Below are 24,545 nucleotides of genomic sequence, written 5' to 3' on the forward strand. Positions count from 1 at the left end.
TTTTGGGCTCTGCGAGCTTCCGTAGCGCCCCACCGTTGTGCGCCTGCGCGTTCGCGAGAAGGCCGCGCCGCGCCGGGAGCGGGGAGAGAACCATGAGTGACATCCGGCACTCGTTGCTCCGGCGGGACGCGCTGAGCGCCGCCAAGGAGGTGTTGTATCACCTCGATATCTACTTCAGCAGCCAGCTGCAGAGCGCTCCGCTGCCCCTGGTGGATAAAGGCCCGGCTGAGCTGCTGGAGGAGTTCCTCTTCCAGGTCCCCAAGGAGCGCGGCGCTCCTCCCAAGGTGCGGCCCTCCCCTTGAGGCCCTGTGTGCCCCTGTGTGGGGCGTTGCTGTGCCAGAGGGGCTGCGGGGTTTGGTGAGGCGGTGGCAAACGCCGAGTTGTAAACCCGCGATGTGGCACCGAACCGCCCTCTTTTCTCGTGAATCCCCACTGTGATTCGCGGCTTTGCTTCTGTTTTGTTCCAGAGATTGAATTCGCTCCAGGAACTGCAGCTCCTTGAGATCATGTGCAATTATTTCCAAGAGCAAACCAAGGATTCGGTTCGGCAGATCATTTTCTCGTCGCTCTTCAGCCCTCAAGGGAACAAAGCGGATGACAACAGGATGGCTTTACTGGGAAAGCTGGTTTCCATGGCAGTGGCTGTGTGCAGAGTCCCTGTGCTGGAGTGTGCTGCCTTCTGGCTGCAGGTGTGATTTCGGGGTGAACAAATCAGTGTGGGAAGGAGCAGGGGGCTGTGCTGCAGTGGGTGACACCTAATGGTTGGTGGCAGCTGCTTGCAGGCAGCTCCTCTTCCATGGTAGTTTTAACTGATGTAGCAGCCAGCTGCTGCAGCTTCCATCACACATCTCTGTGCTCACATAGAATCGTAGGATGGCCTGGGTTGAAAAGGACCACAATGACCATTGAGTTTCAACCCCCTGCTGTGTGCAGGGTCGCCAACCAGCAGACCAGGCTGCCCAGAGCCACATCCAGCCTGGCCCTGAATGCCTCCAGGGATGGGGCATCCACAGCCTCCTTGGGCAACCTGTTCAGTGCGTCACCACCCTCTGTACTCACATCCATCCTTTGCTCCAACACAGAGCAGAGCTTTTGCTAATCTACGTACGGTGTTCCATCTGTTGAGCTTTGGTAGAGGAAGGAGTGTATCCTGGGCAGCAGAAGAGTCTGTAGGTTATTTTGTAGAACACAGCTCTTAAGCAGTGTGAGCACTGCACAGAATTTTTCCATATTAAAATTCTATTCTAAATGAATGGGTCATTTATGCGCAGAGAGAGCGTGCGCTTTGATTTTGGGAAAGTGGAAACACAGATGTTGAACCAGCAAAGCGTCTGGATGAAGTACCTGGATTAATTAACAGGGAGTATCTGGGCAGAGTGAACTGAAAGCCAGCTCTGTAGAACTTTCTGTGGTTTGTTTTAAGCTGCTTCTCATGCTGTGCTGCCTTCCATCCCTGCAGCGAACTCCTGCGGTGTTCTGTGTGAGATTAGCCCAAGCCTTGGTTGATGACTACTGCAACTTGGTGCCAGGGTCCATCCAAACTCTGAAGCAGATATTCAGTGCCAGTCCTCGCTTCTGCTGCCAGTTCATTACAGCGGTCACAGCTCTCTATGACCTCTCCTCAGGTAAATGTTTCTTGGCTGTGTCTTGCAAAGCAAGAGGTATGGTGTAAAGCAACACAAATTAACAGTTGCAAGCATTAACTGCAGAAATTCTTAAGATGCTTGTTACAGTGGTACTGTTGCTGCCAGCAGCTCAGGGTTATGACCTCAACTGTTGCTGGGGTGAGGAAAAAAGTAAGGAGTAACTGAAAGGAGAGTCTGTAATAGAGTAGCAGCCAGGTAACACCTGATAGTGGGCAAAGGACAAAGGGACCTCCTTGATTGAGCAGCATTAGGAATGAAGGAAGATCTACTTGGACTGGGCAGTTTTTCTTCCCTGTTGTGTCTGCTAGCCAGCAGATAGACTCAGGTCTGTTTGCCAGTCAAATTCCTTCTAAAAAAGGAGAAAATTCAGATTCTGAATGTTCACAAGCTGGACCTGGATTTCTCTCGAGCAGTGATATGAAATGCAATTAACAGTGTACCTCCTGTGCAGGACCTCGTATTGGTACGTCCTGTCTCATGTTGATGTTGCTCAGAGACTAGAAACATGTACGTGTCTAAAATAAGGCTGATTTTTACTCAGTGAGACAACTTGTGATCGGCCACCAAACAGCCATGTGCTAAATGCCAACACTGCATGGCATTCAAAAAAACCCTAAATACTGTTTGTTATGGAGAAAGGAAGTGTTTTGCACACTCTTCTCAGTAGCTTGATGTTGATGAGAGAGAGATGCAGGCTTTTAAAAGTATTTGGTAGAACTTGCAGTATGTTTTCCCTCAATATTTTGTATATATTCTGTGCAACCATGTGAAATCTCATCCAACTTTAAAAGACATCAGGAAAAAAAATAGCATGAGCTGTAGGAAGCACTTATTTACTGTTATTGTTGTTTTATGTCTTGATTTGAGATGTTGCTGATGTTACAAGGAAGGAAAGCTTGTTTTTCAATGAGATCTTCACCGTGTTCTGAGGACAGGATTTGCTTACACAAACAGCAGCATGCCTGGATAGAAAATAACAAAAAAAGCTTTGCTGTAGAAAGGGTTAAACGTTGATGTGGTGCCTTCAGAACAAAAGCTGACCTTAACAGGAGTATGGTTGTGTCACCCAGGGGCAAAATTGTTTCTTGAAAGAATGGCAGACTTGGGGGGGTTCTGAAATGGCAGTTGTGACAGTGCAGAAAGTGTGTATGTGTGGGAGAGGTTGGAGTGCTGTCCTGTCCTGCTCACTGTGCGATGTCTTCCCTGGCTTCAGATGACCTCATCCCTCCTTCAGATCTGCTCGAGTTGATTGTTTCCTGGATCTTCGAAGACCCCCGCTTGATCCTCATCACCTTTCTGAACACTCCTATTGCAGCCAACCTGCCCATAGGGTTTTTAGAGCTCACCCCGCTGACGGGGCTGATCCGTTGGTGCGTGAAGGCCCCCTTGGCTTACAAAAGGAGGAAGAAAGCCTCGCTCTCCAATGGCCACCCCACCAGCAAGATTGCCAAGGACTCGACTGAAGGAGATGATGGAGATTGCCATCAACTGTATTCAAAGCTGCATCTAAGTGTCCTGCAGGTTCTTATGATGCTTCAGGGACACTTAACGGAGAAGAACCTTTATGGGCGCCTGGGGCTAATACCCTTTGATCACGTGGTTCCACTTGTGGAAGAAATTAACAGACTGTCTGATGAACTCAATCCTCTCAATGCATCCAAAGAGATTGAACTGGCTCTGGACAGACTGGCTCAGGCCTTGCAGGTGGCCATGGCATCAGGAGCGCTCCTCTGCACCCGAGGTAGGTGGGGTTGACTTGGGGGAAGGTCAGTAGGGCTGCCAAAGAGCCTGGCCTTGGATTCTTTTCCTCCAGTGTGTGGATGTCACGAGAGGGACGTGACCTTATACTGCCGAGGCTCTTTGCTAAGGTATTGATCCCACTCTGAACTCTCCCTGCTTTGAAAAACAATTCTGGGACCAGCTTTTGAGAGTGGAGAGCAGACGTGTCACGTGAAACCACTGCACTTGTCCCAGTTGGCACACTTAATTTATTTTTCCACCAGCTTTGTGAACTTGCTGTGAAATGCAGAAAGTGATGCTCAGGAGCCAGAGGGAGCTCAGAGTTGTCTTGCTTGGCCCAATTCTCCAGCAGAGACTCCAGCCTGTAGTTCCTCCTGCGTTTCTCATGAGAACAGTGTGGGCTGCCTTCTAACTAGCTCACAGAGTTGCATGTACATCATGGTGTTTACAGTAGGAAGAAAGTGTTGAAACCATTTCTTATGGTGGTAACCTTATGAATCACTAAAACTTCTGCAGTTTAAATAAAGAGGTTTGGCAGAGCAGCATAAGCTTGATCCGAAATCCTAAACTGATGGGAAGCTGTGCAGTGCCGATGAGCATGAAGCTGAATGTCAAAGGTTGCTCCTTCACCAGGGGGATGAGGCACAGTATTGGCTCTGCATCTGTGAATGTGTAGCTTGCTTTAGCTGAGAGCGTGGGCAGAACTTGATCTTGACTGTATAATTGCTTTCCAGGAAAGCTGTGTACTTCCCATGCAGTCTGGGGCCAGGGATTACTTGTAGCTAGTTAAGAAGCACTCTTTAATTGTTTTTCAGTTTGTCTTCTCTGAGTTTACTTGCTGAAGGAGAGACTGTGAAGTAGCTTGTCATGAGGTTCATATGCTAAACCAGGGATGAGAAAAGCAAATTAAGACTGTTTATCTGGAACTTCAGGGCCTTCAGTTCTCCTTCAGTGAGACTGTACTACAGTCTGTGCATTTTAAGTTGCAGTTATTGAAGAAGCCTGTTAGTGTGGCTTTTGTCTGTCTTTCCTGTTTCTAAGACCAGTTCTTTTCCTGCCCTTTGACTCAGTGCCTTTGTCATCATGAGCACTGTATTCACGGAGCAGTCACGCCTTGTATTAGCTGTCTTAGTTACTTATTGATAGATGTGTTCCTGTGGCCAGATGATTCAGATTTTTTTTCCTGGTGGCCAACTGAGTCCCAGTTCTTGGCACTGTACATCTGAAGATCATCTTGCCTGAACTGTTTTCAAATGCTTGAGCTCTTCTGTTATCCTGAGAGGTCTGCAGCATCTTATATTTCCTACGGTAGAGGCAGGGGTGGCTGCAAGCACAGTGAGCTGGGATCTGCTGTCTCCCTTGGCTGCAGTGTAGCGTTCCTGGTGGCAGGAGCTGGGCATAGCTGTGTCAGGCCTGCTGTGTGTGCTGTGCTAAGGCTTGGGCTGTCTTCAGGTGAAGTCGTTTCCTGTGTGATAGTGTAGGTTCAAAGTAGAACACAGAATGAAGTTTGAAGCACAAAAAGCTGAGCTAAGAACCGAATAAATAGAGAAACATTTGCTCTCTTACAAATATCTTACTGTTCTGAGAATGGGATTGTGGATCTGTGGGTCACTGGAGCTTTTCCAGTAACCTGACCTTAGAAAGAAAGTTGCTTTCATTTCTGCTTGACCCTTATTGATGTGTCATCTCTTCTCTTTCAGATGACTTGAGAACCGTGTGCTCCAGGCTACCACACAACAAGTAAGAGTCCTCCCTGTACCTGTGTCTCAAGTACCTGAGACACATACTTGAGAGCTGCTGAGACAAAACCTCCTTTAAAACTTTGTACTTGCTGTCTGGAAGCTGGCCTTTGTTCAGACACAGCTTAGTATCAGGTTAAGGGCGATGGTTGTTTTTCTCTTGCAGGCTGGATGCTTAACTCAAGGAGAGTTCCATTATAGAGATGTTTTTACCCAACCTGCATTAAACCAAATGAACAGAAGGGAAAACAAAATGACAGCATGGAACCTGCCCCAAAATTATCCCATTCTCAACCCCCCCATGGTTTCACCCAAACCAGAGCTTACCTGTTCTTTCTTTCTCACCTCTTACCCTTAGCAAACCTCTGATCTTTTCTTAGTAGTAGCTGAACATGCTCAGAGGTAGAATCTCCCCTTGCAAAAGCCTGATGGTGCCTATGCTGTGGAAAGCTGCACCCAGCCTGGGGTTTCCTGTCTTATTAACCTGTGGGGATTACAGAAAAAAGAATAACACTCAAAAGCAGCATTGCTGCCTTTGGTGGAAATGACAGATACCACCTCTGCTCACAGCAGAAAAGCAGCGTCCACTTGAATGAGGAGTAGTCACAAGGTAAAGATGAGCTTGCTTGCAGCCTGTTTGCCTTCTCAAAGTAACACAAGTGTCTGCACTTCTCCCTGCAGCCTGTTGCAGCTGGTGATCTCGGGACCTGTACAGCAACCGGCCCACAGCGCTCTGCCTCCAGGATTCTACCCTCACATCCACACCCCCCCTCTGGGTTACCCCGCACACGCTGCTCACCCCGCTCTCCCAGCTCACCCCGCTCTCCCGGCTCACCCCGTACAAACGTTCATACCGGGCATGACGTTCCCCTACAGGCCTATCCGCTAACGTGCTCAGACTGCAGAAGGTCACGGCTTCCCTCGGTCTGAGGAAGCCTTGCAGAGAAAAGCGACCATCTCCAGAGCCACGTTTTCCTCTTTGTTGGGAAGCTGGGCAGTGCCTGCAGGAGGGCTCCACCTCCGGGAGCAGAGAAGACTACAGGGGGAGGAGGACAGCAGTTACTCTGAAGTCCTCTGAGGGTATGAGAGCACCACGTGGATGAAGGGAGGGAGTGGAAAAAGGCAGCCGAGTCGGAACCCTGTGGAGCATGTGGCAATCCTTTTGACCCACGGTGTTTCATACAGCCCCCATGCTCAGTACATCTCTCAGTAGGGTGTTTTTCAGTAGCCCCTGTATGTTTGGCACACCGAGAGCAGCACGGCCGTGCTCTGGGCAGTAGGGCCAGATGGAAAGCCATACAGTTTTCCACGTGAGTCCACTCCAGCCTGTCCATCTCTTTGTAAATGTTTGTATCTATAGCTACAGAATGTGTACACTGTATATTTTTGGAACACAAACGTTTGCTTCAGAAGCACAAGGTAGAATAAAACATCACTTCCTATTAAAGGAAACCACTTAAGGTGCATCGGATAGTTTTGTCGCTTTATCTTTCGGTAGCGATTGGAAGGTGCGATGCGTTAGGCTGCTGCTGGGGACGGAGCGACAGCTGCCGGCCGCCAGGAAGGGCTCGGGGGCGTGGCCAGGGCTTGGGGGCGTGGCCTCGATGTGCTCTTCCGATTTGCGCATGCGTCACTTGTGCTGGTCACATGACGCAGGTAGCCAATGGGGAGTCGTGTTGTTGCGCGGTGCCCAAGGAAGGAAGGAAGGAAGGGCTCCCCTGCCCGCCCGCCCTCTCGCCCGCCGGCCGGTGTCCGCCGCGGCTCCGGCTCCTCGCCTGGCTCCGCCGTTACGGCATGCGCTGAGCGCCTGCACTGCCCCGTCCGCTGCGCGCCCGGCGCCCGCCGGCACTGCCCGGCACCGCCGCCCCTCCCAGGTGAGCCGGGGGTGTTGCTGCTGCGGGCCTGTTCCTCTGGCAGGACCAGGCCGGAGCTCTCGGTTAGCTGGGACCCTGTGGTGTGAGGGGCTCGGGAATGGCCGAGAGAGCTGCAGTTGTTCAGCCTGGAGAAGGCTCTGGTGAGACCTCAGCGTGGCCTTCCGGTGCCTAAAGGGAGCTTAGAAATGGGAGACAGCGGCTTTACACGGGCAGGTAACGATAGAGCAAAAGGGAACGGCTTGAAAGTGAAAAGAGGAGATTCGGGTGAGATGTGAGGAGGAAATCCTTCGCTCTGAGGGCAGTGAGGTGCTGGCACTGCTGCCCAGAGCTGTGGGTGCCCCATCCGTTGAGGGGCCCTGGGCAGCCTGAGCTGGTGAGGGCAGCCAACCCATGGCAGGGCTGGAGCTGGGGGGCTGTAAGGCCCCTCCCAACCCAAGCATTCTCTGAATTGCTGCACTTATGCCTATGGAGGCATGTTGTTTGAGCTTTTAAAGGGAAAAGGTGAACTGTGGCTGAAGTAGCTGCTGGCTGTGCCCTGTAGCTGGGCATGGCAGTGCTACTAAAGAAAGGCATTTCCTGGTTCATCTGAGGTCGGGCGGTGTTGTGGCTGTACTTACAGCCTGCTTCCTTGCTAGACCAGCTCTAGGCTCTCCTTAGGGGACTCAGCCAGCAGCATGGCAGCTCTGCAGTGTAAGTAGGGCCTTGCAACTCCATTATTCATAGCAGGGCTTTGTTTGGGAGGGCAGAAGGGGTCCCAGCGGCACTCTGTCCTGCTCTGCTGCTACCTGGCAGCTCACACACCATCCCACTGCCATTTAACAGGTTGCACTGAGACAGTTCAGCCTCTGCCGCCTGCCCTGTGCAAGCACTGTGCCTGTGCCTTCAGCTCAGAGCAAGCAGTACCTTGACTTACTGTGTAAGCAGGGAAGCAGCTGCATGGATTCGCAGGATGTATCATGAGATTTTTAATTGCAGCTGTTTAAGCTGATCCTTAAACGTTGTCCCAAAGATGTCAGCAGCATTTCCTGCCCCTGGCAGTGGCACAGGTGTAGTCGGTGCTGGGAGAAGCACTTGGCTGCCTGGTTCTTCAGGGTCCATCCTGCCTTGCACAGTGGGCCCTGCTACGTGTGCTATCCTTGTGGCAGAAGTAAATTCTCCATTTCTGCCTGCCAGACCCAAATGTTGAAGGCACTGCTGCTCTCTGCATGCTGTCAGGGCTGCTGTGACCAGCACTATTGGTGACAGAGCACTTGTTTGTCCAGCTGCTGCTCTGCTTTGCAGGACAGCTGCTGGCTGCAGAGATACCCCTGTGTCCTCTGATAGTGAGGTGGGCAGTGTAGGTGAAATTGAAATGTGTTTGAAATCATTGTTTGGACACTGGCTTAGCATTGGGTTTTGCTGTGTCCAGCCATGAATCAAAGCATGTCTGAGATCTCAAATGATTGCAATTGCCATATGTTTAGATGTTTCATTCTCCTGCCAAGCTGATTAGTCTGCTCTGTCGTGTTTTGCTTTGTGCTGTGCTGTGGCACCTTCCACTCTGGGCAGCTTGGGCCAGGCGCACAGGTGAGCTGTTGAGAACTATAGGAATGTGCATCAATGCCTGATCTTCATGGATAGATGCAGTAAAAGTTTGTAGCACAGGGAGGACTTGCTGACTCGGACATGATGCATGTTGTGCTTATCCTGCTAACTGTCAGAATCCTGGTTTGCTGCTGAGCAGCCAACTGATGTTCTCAGGGAACTGTGCAAGCATGGATTTTCCCCTCCTGGTTAATGCAGATTGGAAATGTTTGCCTGTTTCTAGCTGGCATTCCTTGTTTTTCTACTGACATGCAGACACTGCCTTCCAATGTATTGCTCTTTTAGGCTATGAACGCGTTGTGTGACTTTGAACAGCTTTGGATTTTGCTACCCTAAAAATCTGTGTCTTATCCCAAAGTGCTGTCGGCAAGCTTTGGTGCATATCTCTTAATCTGTCCTTCCCTCCAGTTGCCATGGATCTGCTGAACAGATTACACCTGGGTGTCTTTCCCTTAAGACCTCGTGCTGGATTTTATTTCCTTTCATCCATTCCATTCAGTCTGCCAGAGACTCCTCCCTTTCACCTCTGTGACTTTTTTTCCCTCTTTAAAAGCCCTTATGGGGGACGCTTCTGGTGCATTTTGGGAGTGCCAGGTTGTATATCTTTTTTTTTAATAATTCAATTGAATGTACGAATAAAGCTGTAATAGATTTCCTAAAAGTGGCTTTTATTTAAAAGGCAAAAAAAGAAGCTGATGGCTCTCTCCCAGCGTGCTATAACCAGTATGTGACATGTCTCCATTTACAAGCTGATGCTGGAGGTGCCTCATACCCACCAGGAGCTGACTCAGCTGTGGCAGGCAGTGCAGCCACATCCCTGCTTTGTTCCCTGGTGCTGGGTGACAAACTGTCAACAAGAGCTCTGCCTTCTCTTGGCGCTCCTCTACAAACTTGAAACACTGATGTCTTCAGTGTGGGGCACTGCAAAAAGACTCAGAGCTTTACGCCTTGCTCCGCTTCCCCCTCTCCTAGCAGGAAGGCAGGAGCTGCAGCCGGTTGCTTTTCCAACGTCAGTTTGTAAGTCAGTTTGGAATTTCTTGATTTAAACTTCTTGCTGTGGGTGCCGGAATCTATTTTGGACGCCACGAGGTTGCAGCAGAGGCAGTGGTGTGCTGAACCGAGTGTGGTTCCAGCGTGAGAAGCAGTCACATGCTGGAAAACACCGCTAAGAAAGGAAGAGGAAAGCAGCCATGGTGGTGCACGTTGTAAGTACAGATCTTGGAGAGCAGCGAGGCTGGGAGCTTGGCTACCAGCTGGGGAAGGAATATATTTTCAGTTGCTTTCAGTAGCCTCTGGAGGTTGTCTGCTGGTGCCTTTGTGATGGAGCACGTGCAGTGCCTGAGTTGACACAGCTCAGTAACGAGGACGGTGCCTCGTAATGGAGGCAGGCTTGGAATTCCCCCTCCCAGCCTTTGCTCTGTGCTCGATTTCTGGCTCTTTGAGTCACTGCACTCATCTTGCGTGCGGCTGTTTGTTCTAATTCTGGGATGGCAGCGGGCCTGCATGCAGATGAGCTGTCTGGGGTTCCTTGGTCCTGGGAGGAGCAGCTGTGCTGGATGCCCGCCGTGCTCAGTGCTCCCGTGGTGCTGGCTCTCCTCCCGTCACCTGCTGCTGCTGAACATGCCTCTGCTGGGACCCTCTGCTTTCAGCTCCTGCACTGCTTCTGTCACAAAGCAGATTTTCTCTTCTGTGCCTCGACAAGAGGAGCTTTAACAGCAGAACCCTCGTAGTGATTCTTACTCACTGTCCCACAGAGGGATGGCTCTATCTGGGGCAGGAGGAAGCTGCGCATTCCGCAGTGTGCTCTGGGGACACTGTGTGATAACAGCCTGCATGAAATCACGGCTCCAGTGATGTATCCAGAGCTGTAGGGTGAAAGAACAGCCCTGAGAGCCACTCGTGGCTGCCAGGTTAGCATGAATGTGAGCGGAGCACGGGGGATACACGCGTGGACGGATTTCTCTGACAGTAAGTGTTCTGATCTCAGGTATAACTGCTATTTGCTCCGCAGGTAGAGCTGATTTTGTCTCCTTGCTGAGTATCCTTTTGGGATCTGTTTCACACTGCGATCCTCCCTGGCAGAACTGCTGCGATTCCAAGAGTTTGGCTTTTGGACTTCAGTCCCTTGGCGAGCAAACTGCAGTCTGGGCACAGAGAAAGCAAAGTGCAGAGGCAGGGACAAGGTGCCAATGCATTTCCTTACAGCGATGTCTGCAGAGCGGAGGTGCTGAGGCAGGTCTGGCTGAGTGGCACGGGGTGAGCCTGGAGGAGGGGGCTGACCCCACTCTTCAATGAGGTTATGTGGGAAGGCAGGATTTTGGTGTCTTTTCAAATCCAGTTGCAGTTTCGTTGTATTAGATAAAAGGAGTGTGATAACAGGCATATATGTGTGGGATATTCCCTGCGAGACCTGTAACCTAAAAATGCAGCATGCTTTAAGTGATCTGCAGAAGGGAACTCTTTACTGCTGGGTTGGAATTGGCTGTTTCACATCAAATGATTCCATGTAAATCAGATCCCCAGTGCTGGGTGATGTGAGGTGGAGGCGCAGAGCCGTGCAGTCCTGCAGTGCTCACAGCCAGCAGCAGAGCCCGGGGCTGGGAACGGCTGCTGTGCTGCTGCCCTGTGTTTGAAGCAGCTCTTCACATTCCCTCCAGGCTTTGTCTCATCCTCTTTATTTGCAGGTGGGACAGAACGTCGGATGTGAAGCAAAACTTCTCTTTCTCCCCTGGGACTCTTATCCTGTGGGGCTCTGGGGGCTGTCCGTGCAGCCACGTGGGGATTTGTTGCTATGTTAGGAGCAGCCCCACAGGGGAACCCAGCTTTGCAGTGCTGTGCCTGCACGTCTTCCAGGCTGCCAGCTGTCCTGCTTGTGCCCAGCACACGATCCACTCCTGTAAGTGAGGTGCAGCGACTGCACACATATTGGTGTTTGAAGCGGGGCTGTGGCCTGGTGGAGGCAGTGCACTCCTTGTTGGAATGTCTGTGTGTGATGACAGTTAGTATTTGTTTAACTTCAGTCTTAGTTTACCTCAGGTTTATTCTGCCAGGGAACTGGGTGGTTTTATTTCTGGTTGATAGCATTTATATTTGGGATGTTGATGAGCTTCTCTGGATGGCAGTGCAAATCCAAAGAAGAATGTGTGAAAGTGGCGTTGTGAGGTTGCTCATTGCTCCCATCCAGCTGATGCTTGCAGGCTGCACAGAGCAGAAGCATTGTTAGGGCATGTCTGATAGCCCTAAAAAAGGGGAAGCCTCATTGGATTGCCTGGCCGGGCTGTGGAAGGCATGGAATTGCTTGAGGGATTTTCTAAAGCCCTTGCATAGTTTCTCACTGAATTCTAGTAAGTATCAAGCTTTGTCTTGCATTTGAACATCCTCTTAGATGGAGAGTGCTGATTCAGGGTGGTCAACTAAATTTCTCTATACGTAGAATGTTATGGAGAGTTTCTCACCTTATTTCTTATATGCAAGGGCTCCAGAAAGGAAGGAGAATTTCCTGCTTTGGAGAAAAGTCTGAGCTGAGCTTTCTTTGCTGTGAATCATCTCATTCAGGGAACGAATGTGTCCCTGAGGCTGCTGGCTCAGCTGAGCTCCAAGTGAGATGTGCATGGGGTAGGAGCTGGAGATGCTGTGGGTGACCCAAATATGATGGGTCAGTTTACAGCAGGTTCCTCTGCAGCCACCCCGTACACATAAAGCCAAGGCTGCTTTCTGGGGCTTTCATGTAACGTTTGGCTGAATTTCCTTCAGTAAAGTGAGGCAGAAGGCTGTGGATGCTCAAAGCCTTTATACTTTCAGGTCGTTTTCTTGAATTTCATTTGTAAAGTTCAGTTTTTAGGTAGCAAATGGACTTGAAACTGGCTTTTTTTCCTTTGTACTTCTGATCTTTTGTTCTGAAAAAAAAAAAACAACCATCCCAGCTGACTCTAAAAGTGATGCATAAAACGGAGCTTCCCTTGGCACAGTCACATCCTGTCAGCTCTTACATCACAACTTGGCCAGCAAATGCAGATGAGATGTTATTTTCTCTGAAGTGTTTTGCTGCTCTAATTGTGCTGCTGTGATCTCAAGCTCTCCCTAATGGGGGAAGGAAAGGCTTAGAATTCAGTTCTGGTAGCAGCTACGATGGCTGTACTGCAGACGTACATTGATATACACTGTGTGAATTGATTTCTGCCTTATATTACTGTCAGGTGCTTGATTATAACCTCACTTTTCTGTGTCAGGAAAGCATGAGGCTGCTCTCTGGGCTGTAAGCTTTTGGATGTGCTGGCAAATTGCTCGGATGTTTCAGTCTCATCTGCTCCTTATTCAGCTATTGTACTCTTTCCAACAGCATCACATGCAGTTCCAGCCTCCTATCTGTTTTCCACACTAACCATTCCCTCCCAGCGTGGTGGGGTTGGGCTTTTGGGTAGGTCTTTAGTAAGCTATGGGAGGCCAAAGTGGAATTTACTTTGTCCTGGTTGAAGAAGCCAGGTAGAGCTGCCTATGGGGTAGCTTCTTTAGGCAGGGCACGTGGATGCTTGTCTCCTGATGCTTCATTGTTCCCTTAGTCTTTTTCTGGCAAAACCAAGTTATCAAGGAGCTGGTACTGAAGGTGTTTGAGCCCAGCTGTGTCCAAAAGCTGGCACAGCAGGGGTTTGGGAGGACCACTGCTTTGGCACCCTGCAGATTTTGCATGATGTTCATGTCCCGTGCTGGTATCCAACCCTGACCTGCATGTACAGGAGTGCTCCTGTGTCCGGTGTGGACAGGCTGTGGGTTTTGGCATAGGCTGTTACTTCCTTAGAAACCATTTTCTGGGCACGTCCCTCTTATTAGCTGTCTCTTTGTGTGACTTGGCCTGCGTATTTTTCCCCCTTTTGGCCGTAGTTCATGAATATTTCAATTCTTAATTGTTAAGCAGGTGTTCTTCTTTCCCGCAGGTACCCACTGCAGCCTTTTCCAGCTTCTTGAGGGCTGTGTGCAAGCCAAACCAAGCTTCACGTGTTGCCACGCAGCCCAGAGAGGCTGTGGGTGAGGCAGTGATTGCAGCCAGTTGGTGCTTCAGCAAGCAGTGAGGCAAAGAAAAATAATTACAAAACACTGTCACAGCCGATAATCAGCTTACGCACGGGGATTTGGAGTTCCTCTGTCATTAGTCTAAGTGGTGTCACTCCGTGTCACTGCCACTTGAGCGTGGTTTATCTTGTAACTTTCTCTTCACTTCTCCCTGCAAATGTGGGGAGGGTGGAAGAGTTTTCAATCAAGTGCTGTTGCAAACTGCCCTCCATCCTCCTTGTTTTGATAGAGATAGACGTAGCAGATAACACATAGTGGGGGCTCCCCCATGCTGCTGCTGCTGGCTGAGTGCTCCGAGGCGCCCCGAAACCCGACTCTGTCCCAGCTCTTTCTTTCGTCTCTAATTTACTAACGCTCAGAGGATTTGAAATGTTTGACTGGGAAAAGGCATTGACTTTCAGGGACATCAAAACTTCTCAAGAAGGAGAAGATCTGTAGTAAGAAGAGTGATGCTGCAGCAAACCTGAGCTGGAGGGTGAGGCTGCGGTGCGTTGGGCTGGCACTGCAGGGCTGGCACAGGGCGCCTGCTGCAGGGAGCAGGTCCGGATTCTGACCCCCCCCAAAAGTTCCACTTGTCCTAGCCGTCTAAAATTAGTTGCAAAACCAGTGAGGCTGCTGATATTGTGGATTTTTTTAGGTGCTTGTTGTTTTGAAACTAACATTTGGAGTGATTGCGAAAGCAGCTCGGTAAGCATGCAGCCACGGTCCTGTGAAATAGCTGCAGTTCTTCCTGGGTACTTCTTCAGAGAGGAGCAGGTGAGCCAAGAAAGCTGGCTTAGCAGCCTGGGAGCGTGGAGCTGGGGCTGGACCTGCTTTGGCTGGGGGAACAGCAGAGAAAGGCATTTCAGAACCCTTAGGAGAACCATTGGCACGTGGTTCTGTGTGCTGCCAAAGCAGATCGCGCTCAGATCATTGCTGTGTGTACCTCGTGTGCGTTTTTGCTGGCTACTGAGTGTTTTACAGAGTGTGTTCGGATGGCATTTTTACACTGCAGCTGCTCAAACGGCATATGCAGCCCACTGTGCTTGAATCTACTCATCTCAAGTCTCTGAATTTAAAAGCAAGGGTGCTGGAGAGCTGAGCATCCCCTGCAGCAGCAGGCAGTACCCTAATGCTGCAGTTTGCAGCTTTTCTCTTAAAGCATTTCAAAACCCTCAGCTAAATCAGTGCTCCCCCCAGCTTCTGAGCTCGCTCTGCTCAGAACAACCTCCTGCACACGGAGAACTGCCCTGGCGTGGACACTTGGCTGTGTTCCATCGTTCCTGATGTGCTTTCTTGTCTTGCAGGTGTGAATGACAGAGGAGGTGCCTCCGACCGCCCTCACCAACGTGAACCTGCGTCTGCTGTGCCACGATGACATAGACGCGGTGAAGCAGCTCTGCGGCGACTGGTTCCCTATAGAGTATGTTGCTGTGTGGGTGTGGGTAGTGGGAGCCTGGGGCCAAGCAGGAGCCTCTGCTCTGAGCTGCAACCCTGGGCTGGTGCTGAGCAGGCAGCAGTGGTGAAGCTCCTGTGCACCTTGGTGCTGCTGCTGGTGGTGGCCTGCTGCCACGGGTCCTGGTGTCAGCTGGAAGTCCATGCGTGCAGGTTTGGGCAGAAAGATGGGCTTTGCAATCAGTGGTGCTTCCTGCAAAACGCTGTAGGAGGTGGGAAGGAGAGGGTGATGGACACCCTCTGCAATGGGCTTTCGTTGAGGCCAAACCTCTGCATAGAGGAAACTTGTGCAAAACTCGTGGCTGGGGCCTCACCGTTTTGTGTTGTTTTTCTTTCATTAAAAATATTCTTGCTTCTCTGCTCTGTTAGCATAAAAGCTTTTGTATTAGTCTTTTCTGTAGGTCTGAAGGAAGGCTGTCCTGTGCTTTGAGCAGCAGCTCAGTTCCCCACGTGGGGAACTTGTGTCTGCACAAGCACAGGGCTCAGTTTTCTGGGGGACAGCAATAGTTTTCTGTCTGAAACTACAGCTTCAGGTTTTAAAGATTTTTAATCTTTTTTTCCCTTTGAGAGGGTTTATAGGGGATGTTAGCAGGCTATTATTAAGATCACAAGCAACAAACCAACAAAAGCATTAGTGAAGTTTAGAATTTGTGCCTTTGCTTAAAGTAGGAGGCATGCTGAATTCTCTTGAGCCTAAATGAGTGTATGCTGACCTCCCTGTGGTGGCACGGAGCAGGGAGGGCACCTGGAGGCTGCTCACGTGATATTATTTTGATGCATATTGGTACAAAATCATATCTTTTTTCTTCCTTCCAGGTACCCTGACTCATGGTACCGAGATATCACTTCCAACAAGAAGTTCTTTTCCCTCGCAGCCACATACAGAGGCTCCATCGTGGGAATGATAGTGGCAGAGATCAAGAGCAGAACAAAGGTGCATAAAGAGGTAGGAAACTTGTGCTTCAGTATCAGATACTCTGCCCCTTGCTGTGGTGAATTGGGATGGAGCTGATGGGGTTTTTTTTCCCAACTCTGCTCAGAAGCTATCCTGAACCGATTGTGAAGAGCCAAGAATGTGCTGCTTTCCAGCTAACGAAGCCTGAGGGGTGGGGTGTGTTTGAACACATGGTCTGTCACAGAATGTCCCTTCCCCCTGGGGTTGGGCAGCTGTACTCTGATAGCAAACTTGCTGCCTGATGTGCTTCAAAGAGAAATCAGATAGCGCTGCTGTGGTCTCAAAACCCCTTTGGCTCTGTTGCTTGGCTGTTCTCAGTGTGCCTGGCCATTGCTGGTGGATAAAAAGTTCATGCAGCCAAGGGATAGCGGAACTACTCCTCTCTTACATAAGGAGTGCACTTCCTTAGCTGTGCTGAGTGAGTCACTCCCAGGAGCTGGCTTCCTGCAGCAACTACAGTGTCCTTCATTTCCCTTCTTGAACGCAAAGCAGAGGTGACCAACCTGGAGGAAGCTCAGGCCTCGGGGTGACAGAGCTTGGAGGCCTGGAGAGACAGTGCAGTGTGCTCAGAGAGGGGAAGGAGAGGTGGCCACTGAAGAGGGTGAGATAGGAGACCCCCAGGGTAGCGTAGGGAGGGCAGCATAGGAAAGCAGATTAAAAACAAAGTGGGGCAAACGCAGTGGGCATAACTGCTTAAATGCCATCAGCATTGTGATGGCGTGGAACAGTCAGTAACACTTGTAGGAGCCAAGAGCACTGAGTGGCACTGGGCTCTTCACTCTATGTGGCTTCACCCTAGAGCTAGTCTAAGTCAAACTGTGTCTTCAGCAGCTAACAAAAGGCTCTTGTTCTAACCACATTGAGAGCCAGGACTTATCCAGATAGTGTCCCAGACAGTTAAGCCTGTAGAGCATGTTCCTTCTCCTCTTCAGAGCTCTCCAGCTGGTATGAAGCCCTGACTGAGCAGGCAATAAAGTCTGTTGCTGCCAAACTGTGGGCTGATCCAGACTCTGAGGTGCAACTGCAAAATGGGAAGTGTGAATCCTTCTTGGTCAGGAATGCAGATACGTTGTGTCCTTAGGCCTGCAAACCATGTGTATGGTAAAGAAACATTGTGGTTTGTGTTCTGTGGCTGGAGAGGTCTCAGGAAAGTAGGAGTTCCATGCAGGGAATAGTGCTCCTTTCATTTTTCCCCTCTGTTTAGTGTGGATTCCTGCTTTGTTTTCATGTGTTCTGGTACAGGATTTCTTGCTTTTCTCTTTTTTTACCTTCTCGGGTGCCTTACTAAATAACTTGTCCTATCTCTACTCAGGATGGAGACATCCTAGCTTCCAATTTTCCTTTGGACACTCAAGTTGCTTACATACTAAGTCTTGGAGTGGTGAAGGAGTTCAGGAAACATGGGATTGGTAAGTTGCTGCTAATGACAGTTCTGTTGCTGTCTTGCTTGCTACGTGTGGCTGGTGGGCATGGATGATAAAGCTGCACCACTTCACTCCAGTTTCCTTTGGAGAAGACCTTCTCTGTGATTTATCCCAGCACTTGAAGTGGTGCTCTCACATCCCCTTTGTGTTGCTCGTGCAGCTTTAAACTGACAGCTTAAGCCAATAGAAGAAATGTTTAGGGAAAGCTGAAGGAAACTGGAGGAGGAGTGTAGCTCAGAGCTGTTTTGACCTGTCACATCCACGTAAACTCTGAGTCCCTGCTGCAACACACGGCAGTTTTGCAGCCACTTGGAAATCTTGCAGTCAGAAGGGCTCATCACTGCTTGGAGCAGGATGTGGTTTGTCATCAATAAGTGCCCTTCTGGTGCAATTTCAGGCATGATCTGTATCTTTGATCTGCCAAAGGAAGGAGGTCGGGTTTGGCAGCATGACTCACTGTTGCACATCTGGAGTGTCTTCAGTGGGTACAGCTATGGACTGTATCTCCCTTCTCCACTCCTTTGGAAAGGTAAAAATTGATATGTTGCATAAAGACCTCAGTGGGAGGGCTGTATTTAAAACTTACATTTAAATGCTACTTTAGATAGATTATCTGTACAAAGAAGGAAATGCTTACACAGAACAGTGCTCAGATAAGTTAGTAAAGGGGTATTCTGTAAAACTGGGGCTGTTTGAGAGCCCTTTCAGTTTCCAAATCACCATTCTTTTCAGCTCCACGTTGCTGGAGTTTCCTCCTTACAGTATCAGTATTTCCTGTATCCATTAAATCCAGGCAGCAGGGCCAAACCTTTGCACTTGTACCTGCAGCAAAAGAACCTTAAGGAGCTGCTGCTGCTTTTTCTGAGACCTTTCCCTTTCCAAAAGTTTTTCTACTCATGTTTGAAGCTTCAGTCTTTCATGCAGGAGGTTTTTCACTGCCTTTGCATTTTTAAAGCACTGAAGCTCTGATTTTTGCTGGCAGGCATTGGAAGCTTTTGGTTTCTGGTTCTCTGCTCTTCTTAAACCAGAATGCACTTGGCTTACTGTGAGCTGTGAGTGGCATATCTGATAACAGAATTAAACTGCTCTCCCGTTGGGATCTCTGTGTCTTTTTGTGCTCGGCTGATACAAATTCCCATTAAGTCTCAAGTAAGCGTAGAGTCAGAGCTGTTGGCTTCTGCTGTGAAATCCTACGGGCCCTGCAGAAACTCAGCTGTGCCCTGGGGATTGTGAAAGAGCACGTTTCATCTCTGTGTTTGGATTAGCTCAACTATTTCTTTAGCCTGTTGTTAGAGCAGCCGCTGGAAGGAGTCAGTCCTGCAGGTTCTGCTGGCTCCTTCCCGTGGTGAGGAGGCTTGGGTGAACCTCCAGGTCCCATCTACTGGGGCTGCAGTATCCTCTGTGCCCTTCTCTGGTTTCCCTGCTGCTCCCCTTTCCTTGTGGCTGAGCAAATACAGGCTGAGTGAGACTACGACTTGCCCTTCTCCTAAGCAGGGAGCTTAAATCCTCCCAGTTCTTTTCTTTAAATTCCATATACTCGATGCAATAACCTGCTTGTCAAGTCCTGTTGTCTCTGCTCTTTTAAGTATCTGTAAAATAAGTGAGCCGATGGAACCGATACCACTGCAGGTGACTCAGTGGCCTTATGCAAAGCTGGGTGCTGTGTGGTAGGGATGGGTGCTGCTGGCAGAGTTACTTCGTGGTTACTGAATCAGAAGGGTTTGTCTTTATCAATCTGTTCTGTGAAACCAGACTCATAGGTGAGACGAGGTTGCCATTTGGTGGTGCCCTGTTGAATGTCCTCAGGACGCTTTGGGGAGTGAGTGGGATCTGAGCTCTTACATGTGAGCTCTTACAGTTGCTGCTTCGCTGCTGGGTGCCAGAGATGTCAGCCAGGAGCCCTGCAGGGCTGTGCTGGCCCTGAGGGACGCAGCTGCACTGCCTGATTCTGCTCTTCCTTCCTTCAACAGGTTCGCTCCTGCTTGAAAGCTTAAAAGACCATATATCAACGACTGCCCAAGATCACTGCAAAGCCATCTACCTGCACGTCCTCACCACTAACAACACAGCAATAAACTTCTATGAAAACAGAGACTTTAAACAGCACCACTATCTTCCCTATTACTATTCCATAAGAGGGGTCCTCAAAGATGGCTTTACCTACGTTCTGTACATCAATGGTGGACACCCACCCTGGACGATCTTATATCCTTTAAGTTCAGCCTGGTGTCCAGCGAGGCATGCTAAGCAGACACCAGCCCATGTTTGGAGCTAAAAATAGCAATCCAGCCAAGTGTGACCTGGCTGTGTCTGGGGACTGATGCCTGCTCAGATATGAGCTTAGTTGGACAGGTTTCCCTGCAGCCAGAAGGAAGGCAGTGTTAGACAGGTTCAGCAGTGACCCATTTGTGCCCAGACTTCCCCAGCTCTTCTGGGAACAGTGAAGGATGGGAAAGTGAATTTGAAGCTGGAGCCAGCATACCAGGCATGCTTTGCCTTGCGTGGTGCAGGATTTGGCTGGCACTGTGGCACACAAGCCCTTGGTCTTCCTACCGCTGGGCATGCTGTGACCCTGGCCTGGCCTAGGTCTCAGTAGGCTGCTCTCAAACTGAATTTGGGAATTTATGTCAGGTCATTGGGTCCTGGTAAAGAAACTTGATCTTTCTCAGGTATAGCTAATTAATCCAGATCTCTCCAGGCAGGTGGGTATGTTTCAGCCCCTGCAATAAGTTGCTGTGCATTGCAAAGGAAGCTAGCAGCTGCTTAGGTGGGGTATTTCCCATACAGGTTGTAGCTGAACTGGAGCTGTGACAGTAGCTGACGGTTGGCCTAGACGATTTTAGAGGTCTTTTCCAACTTTACTGATGCTGAAATTCTATTTCCAAATGGTCTCATTTGATGGTGTCAGATAGACCTGCTTGTGACAGAAAGGAGCAGTCACGTCATGCGAGGAGCTGGTGTGTCTAATGAGCTGAGCTGAGCAACCCTCCCCGTGTCAGAGGGTCTCTGTAGCAGGTAGCGGTCCATTGAGAATCTCAAGTTATTGCTGAAGTTAGACTATAAATGTCACTGTCCTTAACAGATGGCCACTGACTACCTGCAGCACATCGGATCAACGCTAGCCAGCCTGAGCCCGTGTTCCATTCCCCAGAGGATATACCGACAAGCCCAGAGCCTTCTCTGCAGCCTTCTGCCATGGTCTGGCATTTCTGCCAAGAGTGGCATCGAGTACAGCCGGACGATGTGACTCCATCAGCGGATGTACACAGCACAAAGGTGGGTGCCTGAGGGCGGGCTCCCTTCTGGCCCACACCATGGCCGTGTGCCTGGTCCTGTCTGGGGAGCTGGGAGTGGGCTGGAGCTGCCCGCCCACCTCCCTGCTTTGCCAGGTGTGTGAAGCATCGCTGTGCCCTGGCTTCCAGCTGCCAACCTCCTGGTTTCACGTGAAGGGAGTTTGAACTCTGGTCTTGTTTATGTGGGCTCGGAGCGTTACGGCGGATTAAAATTGTCCCTGCTGCCTCTGGCCTTTCTCCCAGCTGTTAGACCAGCTTTGACAGATGGAGTAACTGAGCCTTCACTTTACTGACACAATGTCCAGGCTCAGGAACCGATAGCCAATGTGCACAGATCTAAGTAAAGTCTATGGAAACAGTGGATCTCCGGTACGCTTTGAGACCCAATAACAACTGTTTTCTCTAAGACAGCTTCCCTCTTTGTCTTTCCTTAGGGATTGTTCTTCCTTTCATCTCCTGAACCATCTGGCTCTGCACTGATTCCAGTGACGATGGCTCTTGGTCAGTGACCCACCCCTTGGAAAGGACTCCTTATTCCACAGATTGACCAAGATTTTGCAGACTTCACCCTGGACGGGCTGCAGCCCTGACTCACCGTGTGGGCTGGAGCCCGGGAGCACTCCTGGGAGGCCGGACTGCCAGGGGGCACCGGGCTGAGGGCTTCCATGTCACCAGTCTGTGAGCATGTCACACCGTCCCTGCCACTTCCCTCTCCTCTGGATGGTTTGCGTGTGTGTGATGTGGAGGGGTTCAGTTGCTGCTTCCACGCCACAGCTGCTGAAAGCAGTGTGAGTGAGGTGCACTGACTGTGAGTGAGCAGTGAGCACCCTGGGAAGAAAGGAGCTGGATGGCTGTCTCTGTCCTGCTAGGGAGTCCAGGCAGGGCATCCACCCCAGGTGAGATCCCAACCCCAGCCCTCTAGAGGCAGGGTGTAAGAAGTACCTAATCCAGGATGCACTAAGTAGAAGGCAGGGGATGAAATTGCTATTTCATAGTGAAATATATATTATACTGTATAGATCTTTCTGCCTCTTTCCAAGCTGGAACAGAGCAGGGGAGGGTGTGGGGCTGTGGGACCACTGTCCCTTCCCCAGCACGCATCCTCCCTTGGCGCTGGGCTGCACACTTGCAGGATCTTTAGGGAAGAGCACTGCACATGGATCACTACAGCTCTTTGTTGCAGAGAAGCCCCCCAGCTGCTTGCTTGCATGCTCCAGGCTGCAGCGTGTGGGCATTGCCATGGGGCTGCACTGTCAGCAGCCCTCCCTGCAGCACTGGGGCTGGGCTCAGGGGCTCTGCTCCTCGGCACCAAGCAGCCACACTGCAGGGAGAGCCCTGAGGCTCCTGTATGCTGCATCCAGGCCCGGTTTCTCCGTGCTCCCCACCCCAGGCAGTGAGTGCTTTGCTCCTAGGCTGGGAGTCTGCAGCTGCGGCAGCACCAGTGCTGGATGTGGGGGGAGCACTGCTCCCCTCTGCGTTCCCACTGCATCCTCTGCCCTGGTGAAGGCTTCCCACACTCATCGCTGTGCTCCTCCTCCCCCCCCCTCTCTCATGCCCATCTTGAAAGCGGGGCTGAAGTGTAGTGTAAGCTGTGCAGGGCCAGCTCTGGTGGGAGGTGAGGGCAGGGAGTGGGGATGAGCCATAGTCTGGGTCAGGTTTAGACCTAGGAGGAGCAAACAGGGTAGGAGCTTGCAGCCCTGATACCACACAAAGTCATTTCAGTGTTTGTAAGCCCCTAAGATGAGAATTAAACAATAAAAGGGGGTGGAGGAGAGCTCACTGTGTGGTGCTGTGCAGGTTCATGTGAACAGAGGCCAGGATGGCCCAGCACTGCCTCGGCTCAGAGCTGCTGGTGCAGCATTTCCCTGCTCTGGGCAGCCCTGACTGCAGGAAGCGTTGCAGTCCGGCTGACGGTCCGGCAAATACTTTTAGTTGGGGGAAGCAGAGGCTGTTGGAGGTGCTGCCCGCTTTTCTGGAACGAGAGCAGGGCTGGCTCCACGAGTGGGCGATAGGAGAAAGAAAATGTGTTTCTGGGAGGAGAATTACGCCTGCCAAAGAGTGCAGTGCAGAGAGCTGCAGGGTGAGCCAGGGCAGGCACACAGGGCTGGCCACGGTGCGGCTGGGGAGGTTCTGGCTGGGCTGTGGGCAGGGGGCACCGTCCCTGGCTGAGGCATGGAGGTAAGCAGTGTGGGCTCAGCCTGCAGCTGTCAGCATTCCCTGCTTGTGGGGCTGCACAGCAGCTCTCTGCATGCTGCAGGGAGCCCTGCAGACACAGCCCAGCAGCAAGCACAGCGTGGTGCAGCTGCGTGCAGAACAGAGCGTGCCGGCACTATGCACGGTGCAGGACTGCTCAAGGCCTCCCAGCAGCACATGTGGTGGTTCCCTGTGTGCATTTTTGCCCTTGCCACAGAATTAGGCAGTCCTGTGGCCAGGCACCCGCTGCCACCAGCTCACGGGGGCGGTTGGCAGTGGCATAAGCCCTCTTTACCTGTGCCCCGAGGGCCTGGTGCTCCACCAGCCCTCATGCACATAAGGGCACCGCTGCCCAATGCTGCAGGGTCAGAGGCTGCACGTGCCCCCTCCCCACGCACGGCTCCCTGTCCCCACTGCTCCGTGGCTGTGCCCACAGGGCTGGCCGTGCTTTGGCTTTGCCGAGGTGTGGGCTGGGCAGCTCTGTTAGCTGCAGTGCCTGCTGAGGCTGCTCCCCTCGCCCAGCCCGGTTGCTCCCAGCGGCAGAGGAGGTCGCAGCAGTGGTGCCTGCAGTCCCTCATCACGGCTCTGCACTTGGGAGCCCCAAAGCACTCCGTCACCCTCATTTGTATAACTGCTTTTTCCTTCCCCTCAGCCACTTCCTACCTGAACGCTTCTCTTGGTTGGTATGGGTTTATGTAGCAACCGAAGGGCCTGCTTTTCTTTGGCACTTACGTCCTCCGGACCAGAATGAACCTCCTTATTCCTGGCACTGATGTGACGTTCCCCCCCCCCTCCTTCTGCCCCTGCACACCCCCAACTCCTCACCTGCTGCCCTTACACACATCCCTGGGGGACCGGACTGCTCTGCACACTGTCCTCCTGTCAGCCCATCCCCTACAGTGTCACACCCCCACCTCACAGCCCGTTATTTATTGAGGAGCACCGTGCTGCTACCGTCAGCCTCTCTCTAAACGTCTTCAATTAAACCAAACCTCTTCTGTGAGTCCTTTGTTCATCACCACGCACAGGCATCTGCCTCCACGGCCTTCCCCCGATGCTGTGCTCTGCCACGGATGTGTGCAGCAGCCCCGTGCTGGCCGTGGGGTGCTGCCTGCTGGGCACCTCTGGGGCCCTCGTGCAGGGCAGGACAAACACAGGCAGCAAATAGGGAAAGCAGCACCCCTACCTGAGCCCAGTGCCTGGAAATGGACAGCGGTGGTGGAGGCAGCTCTGTTCCCACCGGGGCTGAGCTGAACCAGCAGCTGTGGTGCAGTGACTGCGGGTTGGGCCCCGGATGGAGCACGGCTCAGCACCGGGATGGGGCTGGGAAGGGGAAGCTCTACAGCGGCCGTGGGGCAGTCGGGGGCTGGAGGTTTTAGCAAATGGTTTCTGCAGCCTGCAGGGCTTTGTGCTACACACGGGTCCTGCTGCAGCTGTGGGTTCGGGGCCGGACCAGGCGCTGGCTGCCCACCGTCTGGCAGTGGCAGCTGTTACAGAGCAGTGAACGCCCACTGCACGCAGCTGCTCTGGCCCCTGGAGCAGAGCTGCTGGCATCAATCAGGTGCAGGAACCGTTTTGGGGTAACCCAACAGCAAA

The 24,545-nt window shown here is 51.4% G+C and overlaps 2 protein-coding genes and 1 long non-coding RNA gene across 13 annotated transcripts; 2 read left to right on the top strand and 1 right to left on the bottom strand.

The window, feature by feature from the left end:
* The first annotated feature begins 69 nt into the window (after positions 1-69).
* Positions 70-6,580, top strand: C7orf26 (C7orf26 homolog). The gene is made up of 6 exons (XM_414955.8): positions 70-284; positions 468-689; positions 1,460-1,625; positions 2,860-3,387; positions 5,087-5,126; positions 5,807-6,580. Exons 1-6 carry the CDS (start codon positions 93-95, stop codon positions 6,012-6,014), a joined length of 1,356 nt encoding a protein of 451 aa, XP_414955.4. The 5' UTR covers positions 70-92; the 3' UTR covers positions 6,015-6,580.
* LOC121106800 lies at positions 2,459-6,119 on the bottom strand. The gene is made up of 3 exons (XR_005839869.2): positions 5,980-6,119; positions 5,453-5,609; positions 2,459-5,343 (listed from the first exon to the last, which is right to left on the bottom strand). It is a non-coding gene; the product is annotated as an uncharacterized LOC121106800 (long non-coding RNA).
* A 281-nt stretch (positions 6,581-6,861) lies between the features above and the next one.
* Positions 6,862-23,952, top strand: NAA60 (N-alpha-acetyltransferase 60, NatF catalytic subunit). 11 transcript variants are annotated; one of them, XM_040647704.2, is made up of 10 exons: positions 6,862-9,788; positions 10,595-11,479; positions 13,515-14,190; positions 14,288-14,406; positions 14,937-15,052; positions 15,901-16,030; positions 17,352-17,448; positions 19,434-19,668; positions 20,554-20,739; positions 21,191-23,952. In XM_040647704.2, exons 5-9 carry the CDS (start codon positions 14,943-14,945, stop codon positions 20,708-20,710), a joined length of 729 nt encoding a protein of 242 aa, XP_040503638.1. In that variant the 5' UTR covers positions 6,862-9,788; positions 10,595-11,479; positions 13,515-14,190; positions 14,288-14,406; positions 14,937-14,942; the 3' UTR covers positions 20,711-20,739; positions 21,191-23,952. The 11 variants fall into 11 exon arrangements, with proteins under 11 accessions (XP_040503638.1, XP_046756680.1, XP_046756676.1 ...); XM_046900724.1 differs by having other exon boundaries at positions 13,515-14,136; XM_046900720.1 differs by having other exon boundaries at positions 13,515-14,406.
* Positions 23,953-24,545: the final 593 nt, after the last annotated feature.

The sequence above is a fragment of the Gallus gallus genome, chromosome 14 (assembly GCF_016699485.2).
Source record: "Gallus gallus isolate bGalGal1 chromosome 14, bGalGal1.mat.broiler.GRCg7b, whole genome shotgun sequence".
NCBI lineage: Eukaryota > Metazoa > Chordata > Aves > Galliformes > Phasianidae > Gallus > Gallus gallus.